At 41.1% G+C, this 25,545-nt stretch overlaps 2 protein-coding genes across 3 annotated transcripts in view; both read left to right on the top strand.

Moving 5' to 3' along the window:
* The window catches only part of tpcn2 (two pore segment channel 2), an 84,175-nt gene extending 72,982 nt beyond the window's left edge, over positions 1 to 11,193 (top strand). The window contains exons 22-24 of the mRNA XM_084308205.1: positions 1,295 to 1,376; positions 5,642 to 5,733; positions 8,693 to 11,193. Coding sequence (XP_084164331.1) covers positions 1,295 to 1,376; positions 5,642 to 5,733; positions 8,693 to 8,771 — 253 coding nt within the window. The 3' untranslated portion in view covers positions 8,772 to 11,193. The remainder of the gene's footprint in view (positions 1 to 1,294; positions 1,377 to 5,641; positions 5,734 to 8,692) is intronic.
* Positions 11,194 to 17,903: 6,710 nt separating this feature from the next.
* dnajc18 (DnaJ (Hsp40) homolog, subfamily C, member 18) overlaps positions 17,904 to 25,545 on the top strand; it is a 28,772-nt gene continuing 21,130 nt past the window's right edge. For both annotated transcript variants that reach the window (XM_084307547.1, XM_084307546.1), the window contains exons 1-2: positions 17,904 to 18,328; positions 23,419 to 23,596. In XM_084307547.1, coding sequence (XP_084163673.1) covers positions 18,196 to 18,328; positions 23,419 to 23,596 — 311 coding nt within the window. In that variant the 5' untranslated portion in view covers positions 17,904 to 18,195. The remainder of the gene's footprint in view (positions 18,329 to 23,418; positions 23,597 to 25,545) is intronic.

Here is a 25,545-nt window from a genome sequence, read left to right as displayed (position 1 = left end):
CCGGGCCCTTAGTCTGTCGGCCATACTAGCCTCATATGAGCCATCCCATTTAGCTTGTCTTGTCTTGTCTTGTCTTGTCTTGTCTTGTCTTGTCTTGTCTTGTCTTGTCTTGTCTTGTCTTGTCTTGTCTTCTCTTGTCTTCTCTTGTCTTGTCTTGTCTTATCTTGTCTTGTCTTGTATTCTCTTCTCTCTCTGTCTTGTAGTTTAATTTGAGGAAAGAGAGAAACCATAATTCACCATCAATCAAGTGGTGTTTATTCAATAGCTTGTCCTCTGTCATGTTGTCATCACGAATGGGTTTAGTTCACAATGATTTCCAATTTTGCTCCCACTTAAATACAAAATAATGTCACTCCCCTTGTTTCTCCTATTGGTCTAATCATTTCAATATAGGTGTATTCATTTACACATATCAACCAATGAATTCAAACTTAAAACTAGCCTCTCCCCTCTCCACTATGATGCTCAGTATAGCTCTCTAGTGGTTTACATTTGAAATTAGATGGTAAATGGCTGCTTTTTTATATAGCGCTTTTATCCAAAGCGCTTTACAATTTGTTACTCACATTTGACCCATTCACTCACACATTCACACACCGACGGCGGAGGCGACCATGCAAAGGTGCCAACCTGCTCATCGGGAGCAATTAGGGGTGAAGTGTATTGCTCAAGGACACTTCGACACGCTGCCCGGGAGAAGCGGGAATCGAACCGAGAACCTCCGGATTACCAGACGACTGCTCTACCTCCCCAAGCCACTGTCGCCCCCCGAGGCTCTAGACTCCGTGGGCAATCTGTGCATGTGTATATTGGACCGATATCAAGATACTAGGCTAAAATTTCAAAATTAAAGAAAAGTAACGAGATGATCTGCATTTTCCTTTGGCACATCAACGCATGTTGGATCTCATGATGAAAAATGTATTATATCTCAACCTTTTCTGTCCACTGACCTCAGACTAACTGTTCAGTAAAAGTCATTCTGTAATTCAGGTGACAGTATTCTAGACAAGTACTGGGTCAGATTGATACGCCACGCTCAGGGCTCAGAATTGGTTTGGGAAGTGGACCGAGTGGCACTGGACAGTGCATCTCTCTCTCTCTCTCTCTCTCTCTCTCTCTCTCTCTCTCTCTCTCTCTCTCTCTCTCTCTCTCTCTCTCTCTCTCTGTCTCTGTCTCTGTCTCTGTCTCTGTCTTTCTGTCTCTCTCTCCTAACGTCAGGGAGACCATCTCGCTGCTCTTGACCATCTCTCCTCCCTCCTTCTCTTTATCCTCCTCCTCTCCTCTGCTCCAGGTGGTCCAAGGTGTACTTTGTGTGCTGGTGGCTCACCTCCTCTGTCATGTGGGTCAATCTGTTTGTTGCTCTCATCTTAGAGGTAAGAATCACATGGGCTTAGACCTCAGTTTAGCTATAGGTTTATTGGATGTTTTAAGTTTAAGTTTATTTGGATCCCCATTAGCCACAGCAGTGCTGTGGCTATTCTTCCTGGGGTCCATAACACATAAAATACAGTTACAGTCTTTATACACTCACAACATTCACATGTCATACAGACAATTAATACAACAAACAATAAATACTCCTTATCATATTCATAATACAATACAACAATACATACTCCTAATCAATTCATAATACAATACAACAATACCTACTCATAATTAATTCATAATACAATACAGCATAATATACTATTTAGCTTTTACATACATTAACTATGTTCATATCAACCAATTATACAATCTTCTAATAATATATCCATATCAGACACATACCCTTTCATCTACGTATATCCCTATCTCTTTATCAGACACATACATTTTCATTTACTGTACGTACACACTATCTATTAGGAAATGTCAATTTCTTTGGTTGAAAATGTTGTTTTACCAAGATGTTGAAACGACATTTACTATTCTCCTGCTTAACATGTCTGGGAAGAGAGTTCCATTCCTGCATACCAGGGAACATGACAGTTCGCTTCATTGCATTCAACCTCACTTTTGGAAGTGTAAAACCTTGTGCAGAAGCATGTCTGGTGGAATGGTTGTATCTGTCAAGACTTATAGATAAATTGTTATATAAAATTGAGGGGATCTTTGTAACAAGAATATTCCTAGTGAATACAAGGAGTGAGCAGAGTAACTTATGTTTGACAAGTAACCAAGTTAAACAACTGTGCATCGCTGCGACATTAGTTCTGTACTCACAGTGAAGCGCTATACGTGCTGCTTTGTTTTGTACCATTTATTCGTTGTTACATTCGACGAATAAACTGATGGATGGGTGGATGGATGGATAGGTTGGTAGGGTGGGTGGATTGATTGATTGATTGATTGATTGATTGATTGATTGATTGATTGATTGATTGATTGATTGATTGAAAGGGGATGCAGACCAGAGAAAGACTTTCGTCTTGTTTACATCAGGGTCCCCCATTTTCAATTCATAATGACATTTATGACATACACACCATACAGGTATTCAGATATAAAAATCTAATCTAATCATCTAATCTAATCTAATCATGACATTTATGACATACAGATATACAGTACTGTTACATTTGTGACATACAAGATATGCAAATATACAGTAATGTTAAACAGAGATCCTAACAGTAAATATATACACATGAGGGGGAGGGAAATGTACATTAGGAGATGCATGGTTGGGTGGGTGTGTCGATAAAGAATAGATGTAGAAACAGATATAAGACCTATACACAGCACCTCCTATAGTACCTCCTATAGTACCTCATACAGTACATCATACAGTATATTATACAGTATATTATACAGTACATCATACAGTACAGTATACAGTACATCATACATTATATCATACAGTACATCATACAGTATATCATACAGTATATTATACAGTATATTATACAGTGCATCATACAGTACATCATACAGTATACAGTACATCATACAGTACATCATACAGTACATCATACATCATACAGTATATTATACAGTACATCATACAGTACATCATACATCATACAGTATATTATACAGTACATCATACAGTACATCATACATCATACAGTATATCATACAGTACATCATACAGTGCATCATACAGTATACAGTACATCATACAGTACATCATACATCATACAGTACATCATACAGTACATCATACAGTATATTATACAGTACATCATACAGTATATTATACAGTATCTTATACAGTATATCCTACAGTATATCCTACAGTATATTATACAGTATATCCTACAGTATATCATACAGTATATTATACAGTACATCATACAGTATATCCTACAGTATCTTATACAGTATATCCTACAGTATATCCTACAGTATATCCTACAGTATATCCTACAGTATATCCTACAGTATATCCTACAGTATCTTATACAGTATATCCTACAGTATATCCTACAGTATCTTATACAGTATATCCTACAGCCTACAGTACATCCTACAGTATCTTATACAGTATATCCTACAGTATCTTATACAGTATATCCTACAGTATATCCTACAGTACATCCTACAGTATCTTATACAGTATATCCTACAGTATCTTATACAGTATATCCTACAGTATATTATACAGTATATCCTACAGTATAGTATACAGTATATCCTACAGTATATTATACAGTATATCCTACAGTATATTATACAGTATATCCTACAGTATCTTATACAGTATATCCTACAGTATATCCTACAGTACATCCTACAGTATCTTATACAGTATATCCTACAGTATCTTATACAGTATATCCTACAGTATCTTATACAGTATATTATACAGTACATCATACAGTATCTTATACAGTATATCCTACAGTATATCCTACAGTATCTTATACAGTATATTATACAGTATATCCTACAGTATCTTATACAGTATATCCTACAGTATATCCTACAGTATCTTATACAGTATATCCTACAGTATATTATACAGTATATCCTACAGTATCTTATACAGTATATCCTACAGTATATTATACAGTATATCCTACAGTATATTATACAGTATATCCTACAGTATATTATACAGTATATCCTACAGTATCTTATACAGTATATCCTACAGTACATCCTACATTATATTATACAGTATATCCTACAGTATCTTATACAGTATATCTTACAGTATCTTATACAGTATATCCTACAGTATCTTATACAGTACATCATACAGTATCTTATACAGTATATCCTACAGTATCTTATACAGTATATTATACAGTATATCCTACAGTATCTTATACAGTATATCCTACAGTATATTATACAGTACATCATACAGTATATTATACAGTATATCCTACAGTATATCCTACAGTATCTTATACAGTATATCCTACAGTATATTATACAGTATATCCTACAGTATATTATACAGTATATCCTACAGTATATTATACAGTATATCCTACAGTATCTTATACAGTATATCCTACAGTATATCCTACAGTACATCCTACAGTATCTTATACAGTATATCCTACAGTATATTATACAGTATATCCTACAGTATATTATACAGTATATCCTACAGTATATTATACAGTATATCCTACAGTATATCCTACAGTACATCCTACAGTATCTTATACAGTATATCCTACAGTATCTTATACAGTATATTATACAGTACATCATACAGTATCTTATACAGTATATCCTACAGTATATCCTACAGTATCTTATACAGTATATTATACAGTATATCCTACAGTATCTTATACAGTATATCCTACAGTATATCCTACAGTATCTTATACAGTATATCCTACAGTATATTATACAGTATATCCTACAGTATCTTATACAGTATATCCTACAGTATATTATACAGTATATCCTACAGTATATTATACAGTATATCCTACAGTATATTATACAGTATATCCTACAGTATCTTATACAGTATATCCTACAGTATATCCTACAGTACATCCTACAGTATATTATACAGTATATCCTACAGTATCTTATACAGTATATCTTACAGTATCTTATACAGTATATCCTACAGTATCTTATACAGTACATCATACAGTATCTTATACAGTATATCCTACAGTATCTTATACAGTATATCCTACAGTATATTATACAGTACATCATACAGTATCTTATACAGTATATCCTACAGTATATCCTACAGTATCTTATACAGTATATCCTACAGTATCTTATACAGTATATCCTACAGTATATTATACAGTACATCATACAGTATCTTATACAGTATATCCTACAGTATCTTATACAGTATATCCTACAGTATATCCTACAGTATCTTATACAGTATATCCTACAGTATATTATACAGTATCTTATACAGTAAAATCAGCAGTATATTATACAGTATATCCTACAGTATATCTTACAGTATCGTATACAGTATATCCTACAGTATCCCATACAGTACCTCATACAGTATAATATACAGTATATCCTACAGTATATCTTACAGTATCATATACAGTATATCCTACAGTATCTTATACAGTAAAATCAGCAGTATATTATACAGTATATCCTACAGTATATCTTACAGTATCGTATACAGTATATCCTACAGTATCCCATACAGTACCTCATACAGTACAAGTGATTGTCCCCCGTTTCCCAACAGAACTTCATCTACAAGTGGGACCACAGTCAGTGCTTCACCGCGGTGGACGTGGAGCGGACCGGGTACGAGACGTCTGTGCAGCTCATGTTCAAGTACGTAAACAACAACACTGTGATATACGTGTACGTGTGTACAGGCACGTGCACACATAGAGCCCAAGGGGTGCTTGAGCACCTGCCTTTTTGAGCCTCATAAAAAAGTGGCATTTTTGAAAAATAAAAATAGAATTATTATTATTATTATTTTTCATTATTTTTTTACCGTTACGCATATGGACTGCCCTTCCAACTGAAAAATGTCAGGATAGAATCAAAATATTAGGTAAAGAGAGAGAGATGCCCCATATTCCATTGCAGTTTGCACGGCCTCCTCAGCATGCCTCTCCGCAGACCTATATATTTTATGCATAGCGTGGGTGGTGATGATGATGATGATAGAAACCGCTGTGGCGAATACAGTTGAATGCTGGTATTACACTCATTGAGGGACAAGAAGAAGTCAAGTCCGATGGAATTTGGGAATATCAAATACAAATCGGGATTGGAATAAAAAATGCATTTATATTAAACAATACAGAATATACAGCACTTCTTGGGGTCTGTAGGGTAAGCACTTACTCCCTCCCCCCTGAACATTTATGGAGATGTATGGGCCTTTTAAGTCAGTGATAAAAGTGTCTTTCAAGGACGTGAGCTCCTGCACTGATTATTATAGTTCAATATTCAATATTTGATCACCAAAACCCCCCAAAAAGCATAAAAAGGGGGCCCCCCCCGCCCGAAAAGGGCCCTTAAAAATCAAGCTTGCGCGCTACGCGCGCTTGGTTAAAACACACATAGGTATAGTGCCCTTTTCAGCCTTTGAGCACCTGCCCCTCTAAAGTCCTGTGCACGTCCCTGAGTGTGTATATGTATTATACATTTATTTATTTATCTAATATGTATTATTAGGCCATTTCTGCCTCATTAGACAGTGAGCGTGGAGTTATGAGATTAACTCTCATTCATAACTCTCTTAGTAACATCCGGTGTCTATCAGCAAGCTGCCTCAAATGTGAGCAGAGGGGGGCGTTTAAATTCACGACGTTTCAAGACTTTGGCTGGTCGCGCGTTCGGTGCTCGGGGAGATAGAAAACAACGAGCCACACAGGAACTCACGAATGTACCAAACGTTGCTTTATAATAATGCCATCGTTAAACACAATCGGTAATGAAATGAAAAGTACTCTAGTCTGGAATACAGTCACTATTTTGGAATGTCAGTAGCGTCATTAGTCATTAGTCGTCAATTAGACGGTCGTTCAGATCAATTGTAGCTTAAACACCACACCTCTAAAAGGGAGTGCTGTTTATATGTTTATATGTTAAACCTGCACTATGGAATATTTTCATTAATTCTGATTGATTGTCGGAAGGGCTTCGTGCCCCGAAACGTGCGTGTGGCAATATATTATTAACCTCTTAATCCCGAGTGGTCAGGTAGATTGATATCACGCCATAAATCCATCTCTATTAATGTTGCTCCCCCCCCCCCCAAATGTAGCCAAGAGTAAAGACCCTAACCCAGTCAAAACACCAGTTAAAGTGTATATTTTTTCATCACTACGTTTATTTACCAATGATTGTAATTTGTAAGTGTTATTAGTGAAATATGAGTTTATAGAAATCTCAGGGCATCGAGTCAGAAAAAGGCGCTGATAGACGCAAGGATTTTGGCACAACCTAACTTGAGTGTAGTCTTTTGAGAGAAGAGACCTTCGATGGGCTTTCAAAATTCAAAAAACTACACTTCCCAGCTCACGCTCTGTCAATCATCTGACTTCTAGCATGACTTTATTTTTATTTATTTTTTTATTATGTTTTTGGTAGATTTTTATTTGTTTGTACTACCGGGCAGTCCGGTAGAGAGAGAGAGAGAGAGAGAGAGAGAGAGAGAGAGAGAGAGAGGAAGAACGGGAGACAGAGCGGGGGGAAGACATTCGGCAAAAGATGCCGGGTCCGGGAATCAAACCCGGGTCGGCTGCTTCGCGACGCAGCGCGTTACATGGGTCGCCACTTGGGTGCCCGACTTTTATCTTTCTCTTCTTTTTCGGGATCATATCCCACAAACCTGAACGTTATTGCCATAAAACAGAACACAGTTAGTTTCTCTATCCTCCATTGTAAGGGGAGATTTGGCCTGATCCATACATCCATAGTGTGGTAGTGAAAGGGTTAACCTTCGGTAGTGTGGTAGTGAAAGGGTTAACCGTTTGCAGTGTGGTAGTGAAAGGGTTAACCTCCGGTAGTGTGGTAGTGAAAGGGTTAACCTCCGGTAGTGTGGTAGTGAAAGGGTTAAACAAGGTGGGGTAGTAGTATTCTTGGGATATTACAATATAGGTGTACGATCTCATATATGAGAGTTGTGAGAACTGAACATTGTAACGATGCCGTCACCATGGCTACTGGCCACTGGAGAAGCTCTAGACTGGTAGAGTTCTAACAGACACATGAAAGGGTTAAGAGTCACAACAGCCATGTTGCATCACCAAAGAAATATTTAAAATAATTGATGTTGACCCTCTCCCCCCCTTCTCTCTCTCTATCTCCCCCCATTATCTCTCTCTTTCTCTTTCTCTCTCTCTCGCTCTCTCTCTCTCTCTCTCTCTCTCTCTCCCTCTCTCTCTCGCTCTCTCCCTCTCTCCCTCCCTCGGTCTCTCTCTCTCTCTCTCTCTCTCTCTCTCTCTCTCTCTCTCTCTCTCTCTCTCTCTCTCTCCCTCTCTGTCCCTCTCTCTCTCTCCCTCTCTCTCTCGCTCTCTCCCTCTCTCGGTCTCTCTCTCTCTCTCTCTCTCTCTCTCTCTCTCTCTCTCTCTCTCTCGCTCTCTCGCTCTCTCCCTCTCTCCCTCTCTCCCTCCCTCGGTCTCTCTCTCTCTCTCTCTCTCTCTCTCTCTCTCTCCCTCTCTGTCCCTCTCCCTCTCTCTCTCGCTCTCTCCCTCTCTCGGTCTCTCTCTCTCTCTCTCTCTCTCTCTCTCTCTCTCTCTCTCTCTCTCTCCCTCTCTCTCTCTCTCTCCAGAGAGCACATCAAGGAGCCGACAGAAGAGGAGCTTCTCTGTCAGCTGCACCAACACCCGCACCTACACCTGCACTGGTGACTCACACACCCAGGGTGCGATTTGTGTTTAAATTGGTGTATTTAATGTAGGCAATAAAGAATATATATCATATACACATATCATAAATCAATGCAACAGAAAGTCGTTTTTGGTTTAGTTTGATTGTTGTTTTCAACCACTTGCCAAGAGATTATATGAATGTGTTTTAATTTTGTGGGACAGTTGAGTAAAAATACAATATGTAAGAATAAGGTTTACATGGTCTAAGCATTTTATCTAGATATAAGCATAATTGATGAATTAATACATTCCCCAAAAGCACAGTAGGCTAAGTAGGTCAGATAGTAAATAGCCAGCAACACTGCAGAACAGAACACAAATTGTAGGCTGATAGAAATTCTTCATAGTTGTTACTGGGTGCCTTAATGTCACCTCTCCAGAAACACAACTTTGGTCCCTTTATTTGGACAAACGGTTCAGCGCCCTGGAGAGTGCAGTGCGCCATATAGGCCCTTTGAGGAGTTCATATTTCTAGCTGGACCCCTCTGCTTAGAGCATTTTCCTCACATCCCCCAATCTAGTGGTTATGCCAATTATTTTCCTGGTCGCTGCGCACATTGCCCTACTGTCAGTCTGGGGAGGGTGTAGACTACCACAATACCACATGCTGCCCTACTGCCAGTCTGGGACTATCACATACTGCCCTACTGTCGGTCTGGGGAGGGTGTAGACTACCACATGCTGCCCTACTGCCAGTCTGGGACTATCACATACTGCCCTACTGTCGGTCTGGGGAGGGTGTAGACTACCACATGCTGCCCTACTGCCAGTCTGGGACTATCACATACTGCCCTACTGTCGGTCTGGGGAGGGTGTGTAGACTATCACATACTGCCCTACTGTCGGTCTGGGGAGGGTGTGTAGACTACCACATGCTGCCCTACTGTCGGTCTGGGGAGGGTGTAGACTACCACATACTGCCCTACTGTCGGTCTGGGGAGGGTGTAGACTACCACATACTGCCCTACTGTCGGTCTGGGGAGGGTGTAGACTACCACATACTGCCCTACTGCCAGTCTGGGACTATCACATACTGCCCTACTGTCGGTCTGGGGAGGGTGTAGACTACCACATGCTGCCCTACTGCCAGTCTGGGACTATCACATACTGCCCTACTCTCGGTCTGGGGAGGGTGTAGACTACCACATGCTGCCCTACTGTCGGTCTGGGGAGGGTGTAGACTACCACATGCTGCCCTACTGTCGGTCTGGGGAGGGTGTGTAGACTACCACATACTGCCCTACTGTCGGTCTGGGGAGGGTGTGTAGACTACCACATACTGCCCTACTGTCTGTCTGGGGAGGGTGTGTAGACTACCACATACTGCCCTACTGTCGGTCTGGGGAGGGTGTAGACTACCACATGCTGCCCTACTGTCGGTCTGGGGAGGGTGTAGACTACCACATGCTGCCCTACTGTCGGTCTGGGGAGGGTGTAGACTACCACATGCTGCCCTACTGTCGGTCTGGGGAGGGTGTAGACTACCACATGCTGCCCTACTGTCGGTCTGGGGAGGGTGTAGACTACCACATGCCTCCTCCGCTTCTTTTCACCTGACAGCGAGGAGTTTCACTGGGAGAACATAACGCATGAGGGGGTTCACACTATTTCCCCCAGATGCCCTCCCTGCTGAAAAGTAGGAGTCGCCGTTTGCAACGACCAGGACTCATACCCCACCGACTTCCCAACTACGAACACTGACAATTGTGTTTGTAGGGACGACTGACCAAGCCAGAGATTCAAATGATTTTACTGTAGAAGCCTGTTATGTCACTGGATGTAGTCACAGTAGAACCCAATGCAATATTTCACTCATTAAGTGAGTTGAGATTTTAATCAAAGTGGGAGAAAAGGGACTGTTGATTTATTCATGTCAATGTTTATTTATAGAGATGAGATGGATGAGTTATAAAGAATGATCTTCTGCCTTGTTTGGATGTTTGGATGTTAAAAAAAAGAAACTTCTTACTGTCTTCTACTATCATCCACTCTTCCTAATATACGAATGTGTCTCTACTACTATGCACTCAACACTGCAGCACCGAAGTTTCAGCACTGTTTGATGAACATTGTTACTCAGCTGAAAGAGTTGTACCCTTCCTGCTGACTTGTCGTACAGAACCTGTAAGTCGCTTTGGATAAAAGCGTTCAGCTAAATGACAAAATGTGATGTAAATGTAATGCATTTTCTAGAAAAAGATCAAATACAAATAAACTGCACAGAGAGAAGTACTTTAATATTTGTTTTAATCTCAACCAATATTACTATTTTGAATAAACTTTGTCATAGACACTTTCGTCTGGTGTTTTGTTTTGCATCCAAAGCACATGGCAAACTGACAATATTTGCAGTTGTCTTAAGATTAGCTATTGTCAAACATCTTACACCTTAATAATCAAGAAAGAAAATCATCTAGAAACCCATTCTTCAAAAACGTAAAGTGCATTGTTGTCAGTATAAACATAATGTTATCTTTATTTGTGATATGATTTTAAAATAATTTATTTTACAGTAGTACAAGTCATTGTAATTCATCTTTTGTTGATAAGAGTCCTATTGGAGGGGCAGGCCTGCAGTCTGATTTGGGTGGTCAGGCAACTTGGGCAGTCACAGGACTAGGAAACAGACCATTTCAAATCTCCCATTTATTTTTTTCTTAATGTCCTCTTCTAAATAAATCACTTTACTGTACTCTTTTTTGATCCCCTCTGCTTGTTATTTTTGCTGCAGGGCAGGACGCCTCTGTTTTTGCTGAGCAGCTCAGACCTGTTCTAATGACCTTCGTGGTGTTTACAGTATCTGCTTTATGTCTCTGTTTAAATAAATACATTACTTTTTAAATAATGTTTTCAAATCTAAAGACAGAGTCAAACTTCCTCAGTACCTGAACTGTATAAAGAGGGAATGTCACCCATTGTAAGATTTACCATACGGTAAGTTATTCCTGTGCCCCAGGACAGTTCAGTCAGTATGTTCTTCCTGTGCCCCAGGACAGTTCAGTCCGTATGTTCTTCCTGTGCCCCAGGACAGTTCAATCAGTATGTTCTTCCTGTGCCCCAGGACAGTTCAGTCCGTATGTTCTTCCTGTGCCCCAGGACAGTTCAGTCAGTATGTTCTTCCTGTGCCCCAGGACAGTTCAGTCTGTATGTTCTTCCTGTGCCCCAGGACAGTTCAGTCAGTATGTTCTTCCTGTGCCCCAGGACAGTTCAGTCAGTATGTTCTTCCTGTGCTCCAGGACAGTTCAGTCAGTATGTTCTTCCTGTGCCCCAGGACAGTTCAGTCAGTATGTTCTTCCTGTGCCCCAGGACAGTTCAGTCAGTATGTTTTTCCTGTGCCTCAGGACAGTTCAGTCAGTATGTTCTTCCTGTGCCCCAGGACAGTTCAGTCAGTATGTTCTTCCTGTGCCCCAGGACAGTTCAGTCAGTATGTTCTTCCTGTGCCCCAGGACAGTTCAGTCAGTATGTTCTTCCTGTGCCCCAGGACAGTTCAGTCCGTATGTTCTTCCTGTGCCCCAGGACAGTTCAGTCCGTATGTTCTTCCTGTGCCCCAGGACAGTTCAGCCAGTATGTTCTTCCTGTGCCCCAGGACAGTTCAGTCAGTATGTTCTTCCTGTGCCCCAGGACAGTTCAGTCAGTATGTTCTTCCTGTGCCACAGGACAGTTCAGTCAGTATGTTCTTCCTGTGCCCCAGGACAGTTCAGTCAGTATGTTCTTCCTGTGCTCCAGGACAGTTCAGCCAATGTTTGTTAAGCATTTTTGATTGAAATACAATTTGACGTAATTATTTTACAATTAATTGTGATTTTTTCATGTTGAGCTATAGATTGTGGATGAATATGCACAGAAAGGTACACCATGCAAATGTTCATGCTTTATTTGTTTTAAACGAGACGATTTAGAAATGGGCAATTGGGAAATACGTTGCGATTTCAAGCGAGGTGAACCGGCCGGAAACAACAATGACGTAACCACTACACCTCCATATACAAAACATTAGAGCGCATTGCTGCCTCCCAACTCCTCTCCCATCTCCAGTACCAACACCCTCTACGAACCCCTTCAGTCTGGCTTCCGTCCATTACACAGCACCGAAACCGCACTGGTCAAACTCGTCAACGACCTCCTCGTCTCCACTGATTCCGGTGCCCTCAACATCCTGATCCTACTGGATCTTAGTGCAGCCTTTGACACAGTGTGTCACTCCATCCTCCTCCAAAGGCTGCACCAACTGGGTGTTGAGGGCACAGCACTTGACTGGTTCACCTCCTACCTCACCGACAGACATCAGCTCATCTCTCTCTCCGGCCATACTTCTTCCCCCTCCTCAGTCACACAGGGGGTCCCCCGAGGCTCAGTCCTCGGCCCCCTGCTCTTCATCTGCTATAGAATAGAATAGAAATACTTTTGTTATCCCGAGGGAAATTTGACACTGCAAATCATTCAACATTAAACATTTAGACAGAACAGGTCACGAATAAGAATAACAAAACAATCAAATTGCCTAAGATAAGAGTAGAATAAAATGGAATAAAATATACAGTAAATAAATACAGTAAAAATATACTGAGGTCTACAGTAGGTGTAGTATTGCACAGTGCTGTTTCAAAAGTAAGAGTCCAGGAAGATGGTAACTGTCACTCTGTGCTCAGTGATGCAGTGAGGCACAGTGATGCATGGTATAGTATGATGGCTACATACTCCCCTTTGGTCACATCATCCGAAAATACAACCTCGACTTCCACTGCTATGCTGACGTCACCCAAATCTACATCAGCACACAATCCCCCCACAACCCACCCCTCAGTCACATTGAGTCCTGCATATCTGAACTACAAACCTGGCTGACCCACAACCTCCTCAAATTCAACAGCGACAAGACCGAACTATTCATCATCGGCACGAAAACCACCCTCAGCAGATCCGGACCCATCACACTCACCATCAACGACTCAACCATCACCCCCTCCCCTTCGCAACCTTGGCGTCATCCTGGACCCCACCCTCTCATTCGACCCCCATGTCCGCTCCATCGTCAAAACCTCATACTTTCACCTCCGCAACATTGCCAAAATCAGACACTGCCTTTCCCCCCCTGCCGCTGAATCCCTCATACACGCCTTCATCTCCTCCCGCCTCGATTACTGCAACTCCCTCCTCACTGGCATCACCTCCTGCTCCCTCCATAAACTTCAGATGGTCCAAAATTCAGCTGCCCGCCTCCTCACTAACACCCGGTCCCGTGACCACATCACTCCTGTCCTCCACTCTCTCCACTGGCTCCCGATCAAGGAACTCATAAACTTCAAAATACTACTACTCACCTTCAAAGCCCTTCATAGCCTGGCCCCCCCCTACCTGACTGACCTCCTTCTCCCTTACCGCCCCACCCGTTCCCTCCGGTCCTCTTCGACTGCCTCCCTCACTGTCCCGGCATACAAACTCAAAGGTTTTGGTGATCGGGCCTTCTCACGCACTGCACCCCGACTCTGGAACACCCTCCCTCAGACCATCAGAGACTCTCCCTCCCTTTCTGCCTACTGTCAGTGACTTCGGGTTACTGAGAAGCGCTATATAAAATAAATGAATTATTATTATTATTATTATTATTATTATTATTATTATTATTATTATTATTATTATTATTATTATTATTATTATTATTATTATTATTACAGTATGACTGTGAAGACACTGACTGATCCATCCTGTTAGTATTCTAGATATGGGGCGCCATGGGGCGCAAAAAGGAATCTAAACAGTAGGTGGCAGTAATGTTGCATTTAAGTCTGCAAACCGACATAAAAAGAAAGAAGAAGGACCCCTCCTCCTTCTCCTCTCTAGCTGTATCAAGCTAGCTTAACTAAGGTTAATTAAGACTTCCTGTGGGTAGGTTTTGCCTTCAAAATAAAAGCGTTTTATTTTCTCACATCCAAAAACGAAACAGTTGAAACCTGGAATTGAATTGAATTGAAAACTGTATTAACAGATTGCAGAATGGGTACAATACAGTACGGCTCAATACACACAGCTGTTAAGAGGATGCAGACCAGAGAAAAGTATTTCGTCTGGTTTACATCAGGGTCCCCCATTTTCAATTCATCAAGACATTTATGACATACAAGACATACAAATATACAGTACTGTTTAAGAGAAAGAGATCATAAAAAAAAATATATATACTGTATATACATTCGAAGGGGAAGAAACTGTACATTGGAGGGGGTTGGGTGCAGGGACGTGCACAGGACTTTAGAAAGGCAGGTGCCGAAAAAGTAGAAAAGGGCATCTTTTATAAAATGCAATGCGAGCGCGCACGGCGCGCGAGCCCGATTTTTTTGGTTAATACAAGTCTATGGTACATTCAGTTTCACCGATGTCACCAAAACTACATAGTGTCCCTTTAATAACACAATATGCGCTCCAGACCAACAGCTGCGGGCGCGCTGTGTTGAGAGAGCAAGAGAGAGAGAGAGAGAGAGAGAGAGAGCGAGAGAGAGAGAGAGAGCGAGAGCGAGAGAGACAGAGAGAGCGAGAGAGAGAGAGCGAGAGAGAGCGAGAGAGAGAGAGAGGGAGAGAGAGAGACAGAGAGCGAGAGAGAGAGAGAGAGAGAGCGAGAGAGACAGAGAGACAGAGAGAGAGAGAGAGAGAGACAGAGAGAGAGAGAGAGAGAGAGACCGCATGAACTCACTTGTTAGTTGAAACGTGGTCCAGGTCAGCAGGGCTTGATGAAGTATTATGTCCACTGTCCCACAGGCCACAGTCACAGACTGTTGTCTTGATGTTTATCCACTGTCCAGACTGCATCCAGCCAAATCGCTTATTGTTAGCACTGTAGCTTTGTTGTTGTCAGCACACATTATCTCTTGAGATAAAGCTGGGAACGAGGTTACAGCACACGGGACATTCAGGAAGTCAAAAACTAATAGTGCTTGCCGATTGGTGCTAAGAACAGCAGGGCGGGTACAAGCGGTGTGACGTAATTGGCAGACTCTACTGTCAATCAAAATTATTCTGTTTTCCGTCAGAACTAATCCAGGCTGGAAGGACCTATTATTTACGAGAGGGGTGGCATTTCTCTCTCTTTCTTTACCTAATATTTAGATGCTATCGTGACATCTTTCATTTGGAAGGGCAGGGCAGTATATCTATATGTGCAACAGTAAAAAAAAAAAAAAAATAAAGAGGGTGGCATAAAAAGGGCACTTTCTAATGAAAAATGAAAAAGGCAGGTGCCCGGGCACCCCTTCACCCCTATGTGTGCACGTGCCTGGTTGGGTGGGTGGGTGGGGGGTTGGTTTCTAATTGCAGCCACCCGTAGGTGCTCTTAGAGAGCGGTGTTGGAGGAGGGTAGGGATTCACATTATTGTACGGCTGTGGGTAGGGGGCGTTCCACATTGTTGTGGCAATAATTGCAAAACCAGTCCCTTGTTTGAGCCGGACCAGGTGACCAGTGACTCTCTGGGTCCTTTATAGTGCAGCATTAACTCAGCTTAAATAATAATGTCCTCATTCCTAATCTAGCCTAGTAGGGCCACTTATATAGGGTTGATAAAAGTTGATTAAAAAGACTGTTACAATTAGGGATGGGTACCGAATTCGGTACTTTTAAGGTACCGAACCGAAACACGTCGGTACTACCGAGTATCGATTCAAGTGAGATACAGAGAATTTTTTTTTTTTTTTTTTTTACTTTTTATTTATTTCTTTTACCTTTTTTCTTTTCATGTCAACGTTCACACGCACAATATATGCTTACCTAGGATTTGACTTGATTCAACAACAAAGCAGTCGGAGCAATGGCAAGCCGAAAACTGTCGAAATTGTAGTTATTTGAAGTTTGGATATTTTTTTTCACAACTGAGGTAGGTAAATAAAATTTCTTGAGACTAAAGTACCAAAAAAAGGTACCGTTGGGTACCGATATCGATTCACAGGTACCGGTGGTATCGGTTCAAATGTGAAAGGTACCCATCCCTAGTTACAATGCATACTATACTAAATGACTAAATGATAAGGGAAGTCTCTTCTTTCACAGCTCCAAAGCTGCACATTTTGTGAATGAATGAATGAATGCATGAATGAATGAATGCATGAATGAATGCATGAATGAATGCATGAATGAATGCATGAATGCATGAATGAATGAAAACTTTATTTAATAACAGATTGCAGAATGGGTACGATACAGTACAGCTCAATACACACAATTGTTATTAAGGGGATGCAGACCCAGAGAAAGACTTTCGTCTTGTTTACATCAGGGTCCCCCATTTTCAATTCATAGACAGTTTTGCACTCAGAGCCTGACAATATAAAGCACTATAAGCCAGAGGGTCACTGGACACACATATATTATATATGTATAGCGTTTTTTGTAATATATATAATTTATATGTTCTGTTTTAAAAACGCTAACAACATGTGCTCAAAGAACACCTTACGCCGGAGACTGCTATTTGAAACGGGCCCCTGTAAATGTCCTAACCCAACCCCCTCCAATGTACAGTAAATGTCCTAACCCAATAATACACGAGACCCTTTTCTTGGAACCAAGTATGGTTTTGTCGATATTCCAATGTACAGTTTTGCTTGTACAGTTGTACAGTTTCCCTCACCCCGCCTACCCAACCACCCCCCCCCTCCACCCCACCTACCCAACCTCCAATGTACAGTTTCTACGTCAAATGTATATACTCTCTTTTTTTTAGACTATTTTTGTATCACAAACAGTACTGTATTTGTAAATCTGGTATGTCATAAATGTATAGATGTAGCAGTACTGTCTATCTGTATGTCATGTAGTATGTCATATATGTTATGATGAATTGAAAATGGGGGACCCTGATGTAAACAAGACGAAAGTCTTTCTCTGGTCTGCATCCCCTTAACAATCTGTACTGTACTGTACCCATTCTGCAATCTGTTAATACAATTTTCAATCAATCAATCAATCAATCAATCAACCAATCAATGTTATGCAGATTAAGCCTGAATGGGCCCATTTATTTTGAAAAATCAAGTACATTTTCTACCGGAAGTAGAAGTGCTTATTATTTTATGTTTTCTTGACCCTCCTCCCTCTCTCTCTCTCCTTCGCAGAGAGACAGACAGCTGCTAGCCACTTAGCTCGATTAGCTCCCTGCTCTCTGTGATAGTAGTAACATGTAAACAAAGTCAACACAAGGAAGCCCGGCTACTGAAAACTAGACTTTTTATTTAATTTGATTTAACCTTTATTTAACCAGGAAGTCCCATTGAGATACAAGATACAAGGGAGACCTTTATAACGAGTGGACTGACAGCAGGCCCGGACTGGCTGTCTGTCTGGGACATGAGAGACCACCGTTCTCCACTGGATCACTAACAACAAGCCACTGGATCACTCACTATAACGCGACACAAAATGGACGAGTGTATGGACGAGTCTGACCGCTTGATAGAAAAGGCCAAGCTGCTGTTGCGGACCGGCCGGAGAGAGAAGGCCCTGCAGCTGCTCTACGAAGCCCAGAACATGTTCCCCAGCGCCCGGGCCCGAGGTAACGTGAGCCCGGGGATGTGCAGAGGGCCCTGGGGGCATGGGGGCTGGAGAGATGATGATGCTGAGCAGAAGATTGATTTGATTGATTGATTGATTGATTGACATTTTTATTTAACAGATTGCAGAATGGGTACAATACAGTACGGCTCAATACACACAATTGTTAAGGGGATGCAGACCAGAGAAAGACTTTCGTCTTGTTTACATCAGGGTCCCCCATTTTCAATTCATCATAACATGCCATACAGATAGATATACAGTACTGCTACATCTAGACATTTGACATACCAGATCTACAACTACAGTACTGTTTGTGATACAAAAATAGTCTTAAGAATATACATTTGAGGGGGAAGAAACTGTACATTGGACTATATATTGCATGGATATAGAATGGGACTTTCCTGTTTTGCCTGCTGTGTGTCGTGGTCCCCTTTGGTACTGTTGTGGCATATTTCAAATGAGCCATGACAGTATAAGCTGTAGTAGGAATTCAGATCGAGTCAGATTGTATAAAAAAATATACAACATAGTTTAGTTTAATATCTGCTTCCACAGAGATCAGTTTTTAAATCAGAGACGACATGTGCAACAACAAAGCGTCTGACCAGAAAGCGACAAAGAGCTCGACTTGGTCAGACACACATTAAATACATAAATCGATGTGACCTACATGAGATACCAGATATGATGACAGTAAAAGGTAAACAAAATATGCCCCAGTGAGAGAATGAAATAACAAAGACAGCTAGGGGTTATATATTATGTCTTCACACTAGAACTGAAGACATAGGCCAAATGCCATCTCCTAACCTTGGTCGTTGTTAAAGAGACACTGTCGGACTGTAGCCTACTAGTGTCTGGGCTGTAGCTAGTTGATCTATATTAGCTAGTCAAGCTGTACAGAGATTTAACACAGATGGACATGGATAACATTTCCCTCACAGTACACAAGGAGACATAATCATATAATGTTGATTTTGTTATGGAAATTAGCATTGTTTCATGTGTGTGGACAGACACTGGATTAGGTTATAATTCATTACATTAAATGTATTGTCATTATACAGCACAAGTACAGTACAACTGTGTATGTTGTAGTTTCAAGTTTTGTTTTATTTATCTCATATAAGGTACGTACATTACAGTGAAATGCTTGGTTCTGTATGATCCTCCTGAGAATGTGCTTCATACGGTAAAACAAGTTTAAAGAATACAATCCAAACACTACAAAATATACTATACAATATACAAACTAAAGTGCAACCTAAATTTCAAAATGCAAACATTAGGTAGGGATGTCGTGGTCTCCTTTGGTACACAATCAAATGGCTACCATATCATCTAGATTTTTATTATGGAAATTATCATTGTTTCATGTGTGTGGACACTGGATTAGGTTATAATTCATTTAAATTAAATGTATTGTCATTATACACAGCACCAGTATAGTATGTTGTACAGTACAACGACGAGTCTTGGAAAGTTGGAAATGTTCATTCATGCTTTTGCCATGAGAACACCCAAGTCTTGTTAGTGGTAGTAACAAACACATCAACGTTTTGAGTCTCATACAATAAACGAGAACTCTTATCAAAGATTATGTGGCAGCCAGTGCATGATGGGGTACCAGCCAAATTATTCAATCATAGAGATTTACTTGAGTACTGTACTTAAGTACAATTCCCAGCTACTTGTACTTTACGTCCGTATTTTAATTTCAGGGCACGTTATACTTTTACTCTGACACTACATTTATCTGAACCCTTCAGTTACTAGTTACCTCTGAAGAAAGAGATTTTGCACAGAAAACATGCCAAAATGTATGAAGACTAGACTATATACTTTCACATTAGAAACCTGTCAACTTAAATTCAGAACCAGCATGACTGGACCACATAACCACTTTAACACAACCTTTAATCAGCGCAGCATGACTGGACCACATACCGCTTTAACATAACTTGTAATCAGAGCAGCATGACACTGAACCACATATCACTTTAACATCACCTGTAGAGGTCAATGGATCGAGGATTGAATGCTCCCAAGCACTGGAATACACAAACGTCATGTAGAATGCATACTTTTACTTAAGTAGATTACAAGTAGCAAAGTAAAGGAACTGTACTTCTTCCACCACTGGATATATATAGTCTATGCATTCAATAATGTAGATCTGAATGGGAATGACCTTTCTATTAATTCAGTCTATGATTAGACATATTGCCGCAAGTGCACGTACGCACTTACAGACGCATGTACAGTACAACTGCATCTACCAGCTGAACCGAGTACGGCGCCCAGCTCGGTTCGACCCTATTGCACACAGGCCCGACAATACCCCTGTTCCCTGGAGCTGAATGTGCTTTTTACTGAACCGCTTCTGTCGGGGCTCCGTTTTCAGCCAGTTGCTGAAGTAGGCACTCCGCTTCTAGCAGTGCTATCTTTAGCCCCCGGGTAGTGTCGTCTCTCCAGTCTCACTGTCACACCATTTAAATGTCTCCGCCAGGCAGGTCACCATGCCTCCGGAACCCCCGCCCTTCCCGTTGAATAATGTTGAGACGGTGTTGGATTCCAAGCTATTTTCCTGTCATGAGAACTTCCCTAAATCCATCCCTCCAACGTGTCTACTTTATTTGTGGCAGTTTCATACGCTAGGGGCTGCACGATTTTGGGAAATAATCTAATTGCGATTTTTTTCGGACAGATATTGCGATTGCGATCACATTTGCGATTATAATTATTATTTTTAAGCAGCCCCACAGAGGTTTATTGTAAAATGCGGCTTGCATCTGGCCTACACGGTGGGTCTTTTCGGGACACAGAGCCTGAAAATGTCTCTTTTTACCTGGGAATCTATACCGGTACCCAACGGTACCTTTTTTCTGTACTTTACTCTCCCTCTCTGAAGTCTAAACTTCACAACACACAATCTAAAACCCCTTACCTCCCTCTCCCAAACCGATCTTGTATCTCAATGGGACTTCCTGGTTAAATAAATATATATTAAAAAAAAATATTAACACTTTGACTGCCAGGGGGCGTCTTTAGACGTCTTTGCTGGCGATGCTAAAGTTGCCGGGGGACGCTTTACATCGTCTTTATATCAATATTTCAAAAATCTGCGATCTGATCCATAATGTCCCTCCGCTGGCCTGAGACACAAGTGTGATCTCCTCTCAATCCTCTAGCGGTTCAAGACCGCCATCTGGTGGCCGATCGGCAGATCGAAACCGGATGTCAACCTTTAACCCGGTAGGACTCACTCCATATGGGGTCCGGGCACTCGCTAATGTTAGAGAGACTCCGTCTTCACACAGTGAACATCGATCGCTGCAAATAACTCGAAAAAACAACATGATTTGGACGTATATATTATTATACAACCTGGAAATGGACCGACTATTTCAACATCCCATAATGGAAAACTGTCTACCCCACGCTGATCGCCCAACGGCCCGCGGAGACTGGGGTGAGTTTTAGCGTGTAATATTACCGTGTTCGACACTAACTGCTATGATGAACATTTGACCCACATTAGATGATTGGTATAACGCTGCCCACGGAATTATAAACGCCCCCTCGCCCATCCGGTCAACATCAGATGACGTGTAGTAACTTCTAGAAGTACGTCTAGTTGGAATTTTTTATATCGCCCCGATTGCCATCAAACTGTATTTCATCATCAATATAATGCATTTGGGGCTATATATCACGTTCTGGAGAAATCTGCAGAAAGAGATGAAAACATACTTATACATTAGACCATACTTTACTATGAATATGTGAATGAAAAAGTTTAACGTTGCTACACAATGAACAATACATATAGGACTTTGAATGGGCCCTAATAATGGCAATGTAGCAATAGAATTTAAAAAGTTATAGCCCTGCAAAGAAGGGGACTTTCTCCATAGACAAATAGCGCTGGCAATCTATGGTATATCATTAATTTAACCTTAGGCAACCAAAGTGTTAATTAAAAAATCTTTTAAATGTGTGTTTTTTTTTTTGCGATTTTTGCTAATTGCATCATTCCAAATCGCGATTTCGATTTTAAATCGATTAATCATTCAGCCCTATCATACGCCGTCGGAGAGGCCGTGTTGGCCCGGGCAATAGCCCAAACTGTAGACTAGACGCCAAGCAATAAACCAGTATCTTGACATCACTTTTTTTGACATGCACATCTCACAAGAAGAAATAAAGACTTACGCATTCCTTTCTGTAGGACCTCTGTTGCCAAGTGTGTGTAGTTATCCTATAATGGTTTAAGAGGGGAGGTCGCTTATAAGCCCCTGTTTTTTTTTTTTTTTTACCTTTCCTGCACATTTGAACTGTTCTTCTTTTACTTATTTTATTCCAGAATGTATGTTTGTAAGTGCAAATAATAATAAACATAAACATAAGAAGGGAGATGCTATGAAATGGCAATGATCACAATATTAAATGAAGTGTATTGTCATTATACAGCACAAGTACAGTACAACTGTATGTTCAACGACAGATACGAGTCACGGAAAGTTGGAAATGTTCATTCATGCTTTTGCCATGAGAACACAAGTCTCGTCGGTGGTATAGCAACACATCAGCGTTTTCAGTCGCATACAACAATAAACCAACACGGATCCACTAGAACTCTTTATCAAAGATTATGTGGTCATTTGGGTACCAGCCAAATGACCATTCAATCATAGCGATGTAGTCAGTGGTGGAAAGTATTTTCTTTTACTCGAGAACTGTACTTAAGTACAATTTCGAGCTACTTGTACTTTACTTTACGAGTATTTTCATTTCAGGGAACTTTATACTCCTACTCCACTACATTTATCTGAACCCATCAGTTACTTTACTTTGAAGAAAGAGATTTTGCATAGAAAACATGTAAAAGAAAATGTCAAACCATATTGTTGGGTCCATGCAAAAAAATCGAATCATACTGATGATGGATGGTAAACGTGAATATTGTCCTGCTCTAATGCACCGATACCTTTTTTACACCTCGAGTAAGAAGACGAGGTCCTGTTACCTTGTGGACATTGGATGGACAGTGATGTTTTCTTCTTCTTCCTCCTCCTCTTCTAGTGCTGATTGACGCCATACAGAAGGACGCCGCAAGCACAGCGGCTCCAGATAACAACCATGTGCCCCCTCCGCCTGGCTGGGGAGACCGGGACGGCGTGGCGGGTGATGGAGGCAGCAGCAGAGTGGGCGGGGAGGAGAAGAAGAGCTTCACGGAGGACCAGTCGCAGGGGGTCCTCAGGTGAATAGTGACACTCCTTCTACTTCTTTACATTCCATGTTTAGGATGAAAATGGGGGTTTGTGAGGGAGGTGCTCTTGGTTTGGGGTTTGTTCACACAACAGACCAGAAAGAGGCTCCAGGGCAGAAGGCCTTTCATTCATCCAGTTAAAAAGACCCACTTGTTCAATGGACTGTTGTTAAAGATCATTCAAAAACCTCCACAGAAAACTCAACACGTTTGGGCTTTTTCCCTTCATCAGGGCTCATTGAATAACCAGCACACAAGGCTCACTGTACTGTACTGGTTCCTCATTAAACATGGCTCTCTCACGGAGCATTATTAAACATGGCTCTCTCGCAGAGCATTATTAAACATGGCTCTCTCACAGAGCATTATTAAACATGGCGCTCTTATGGAACATTATTAAACATGGCTCTCTCGCAGAGCATTATTAAACATGGCTCTCTCACAGAGCATTATTAAACATGGCTCTCTCACAGAGCATTATTAAACATGGCTCTGACGGAGCATTATTAAACATGGCTCTCTCACAGAGCATTATTAAACATGGCTCTCTCACAGAACATTATTAAACATGGCTCTGACGGAGCATTATTAAACATGGCTCTCTCACAGAGCATTATTAAACATGGCTCTCTCACAGAGCATTATTAAACATGGCTCTCTCACAGAACATTATTAAACATGGCTCTGACGGAGCATTATTAAACATGGCTCTCTCACAGAACATTATTAAACATGGCTCTGACGGAGCATTATTAAACATGGCTCTCTCACAGAGCATTATTAAACATGGCTCTCTCACAGAGCATTATTAAACATGGCTCTCTCTCACAGCATTATTAAACATGGCTCTCTCACAGAGCATTATTAAACATGGCTCTCTCTCACAGCATTATTAAACATGGCTCTCTCACAGAGCATTATTAAACATAGCTCTCTCACAGAGCATTATTAAACATGGCTCTCTCACAGAGCATTATTAAACATGGCTCTCTCACAGAGCATTATTAAACATGGCTCTCTCTCAGAGCATTATTAAACATGGCTCTCTCTCAGAACATTATTAAACATGGCTCTCTCACAGAGCATTATTAAACATGGCTCTCTCACAGAGCATTATTAAACATGGCTCTCTCACAGAGCATTATTAAACATAGCTCTGTCACAGAGCATCATTAAACATGGCTCTCTCACAGAGCATTATTAAACGTGGCTCTCACAGAACATTATTAAACATAGCTCTCTCACAGAGCATTATTAAACATAGCTCTCTCACAGAGCATTATTAAACATAGCTCTCTCACAGAGCATTATTAAACATAGCTCTATCGCAAGAAGCATGGGAAACGTTTTACAAAGCATCATTACTGTGTGTGTGTGTGTGTGTGTGTGTCCAGTCCCCACACACACACACCATCTCACTACTCGCACACAATCTCATGCAAGTCCAAGTCAAGTCTTTGGGGCACAAGTCCTTTTGAGGGAGAAAAAACTATTTGAAATCAAAAGTGCTACGAGCAGATGCTGGCAATATATCATAGGCAATCCAGTGTCGGATCATCTGACTCTGATATTTAGGGTACAAGCTGGGATGAAAATGTAGTAGAATAGAATAGCTATGATCAGGCAAGCCAGGCAAAATGCACAGTCTTGTTACCTTGAAAATGAAACCAAATAAAAAGGTTTTACTCTCTTACGTTTAGGTTTCACGAGTCCCTAATCTAGAGTGTTAAGTCGAATCTTAAGTCCCTCCAGTTTGCTCTGAACAGGGTAAATCTGCATTTTGTTTTGACGCCCCCCTCTAGCTCATGGAATGAACTCCAACAGTCCTTAAAGCTTGAGATGCTCCCCTCTGTTGCAGAGTTTAAAACCTTGATCTCCAACCTTTGTCAATCAAGTTGTACATGTTTTAATTGATTGTTATCCTTTGTCTATTTGTGTTG

Source organism: Notolepis coatsorum (assembly GCF_963971535.1).
Source record: "Notolepis coatsorum genome assembly, chromosome: 2".
In the NCBI taxonomy this organism is placed as follows: Eukaryota; Metazoa; Chordata; class Actinopteri; order Aulopiformes; family Paralepididae; genus Notolepis; species Notolepis coatsorum.
This window is presented reverse-complemented; position numbering and strand designations above follow the sequence as displayed.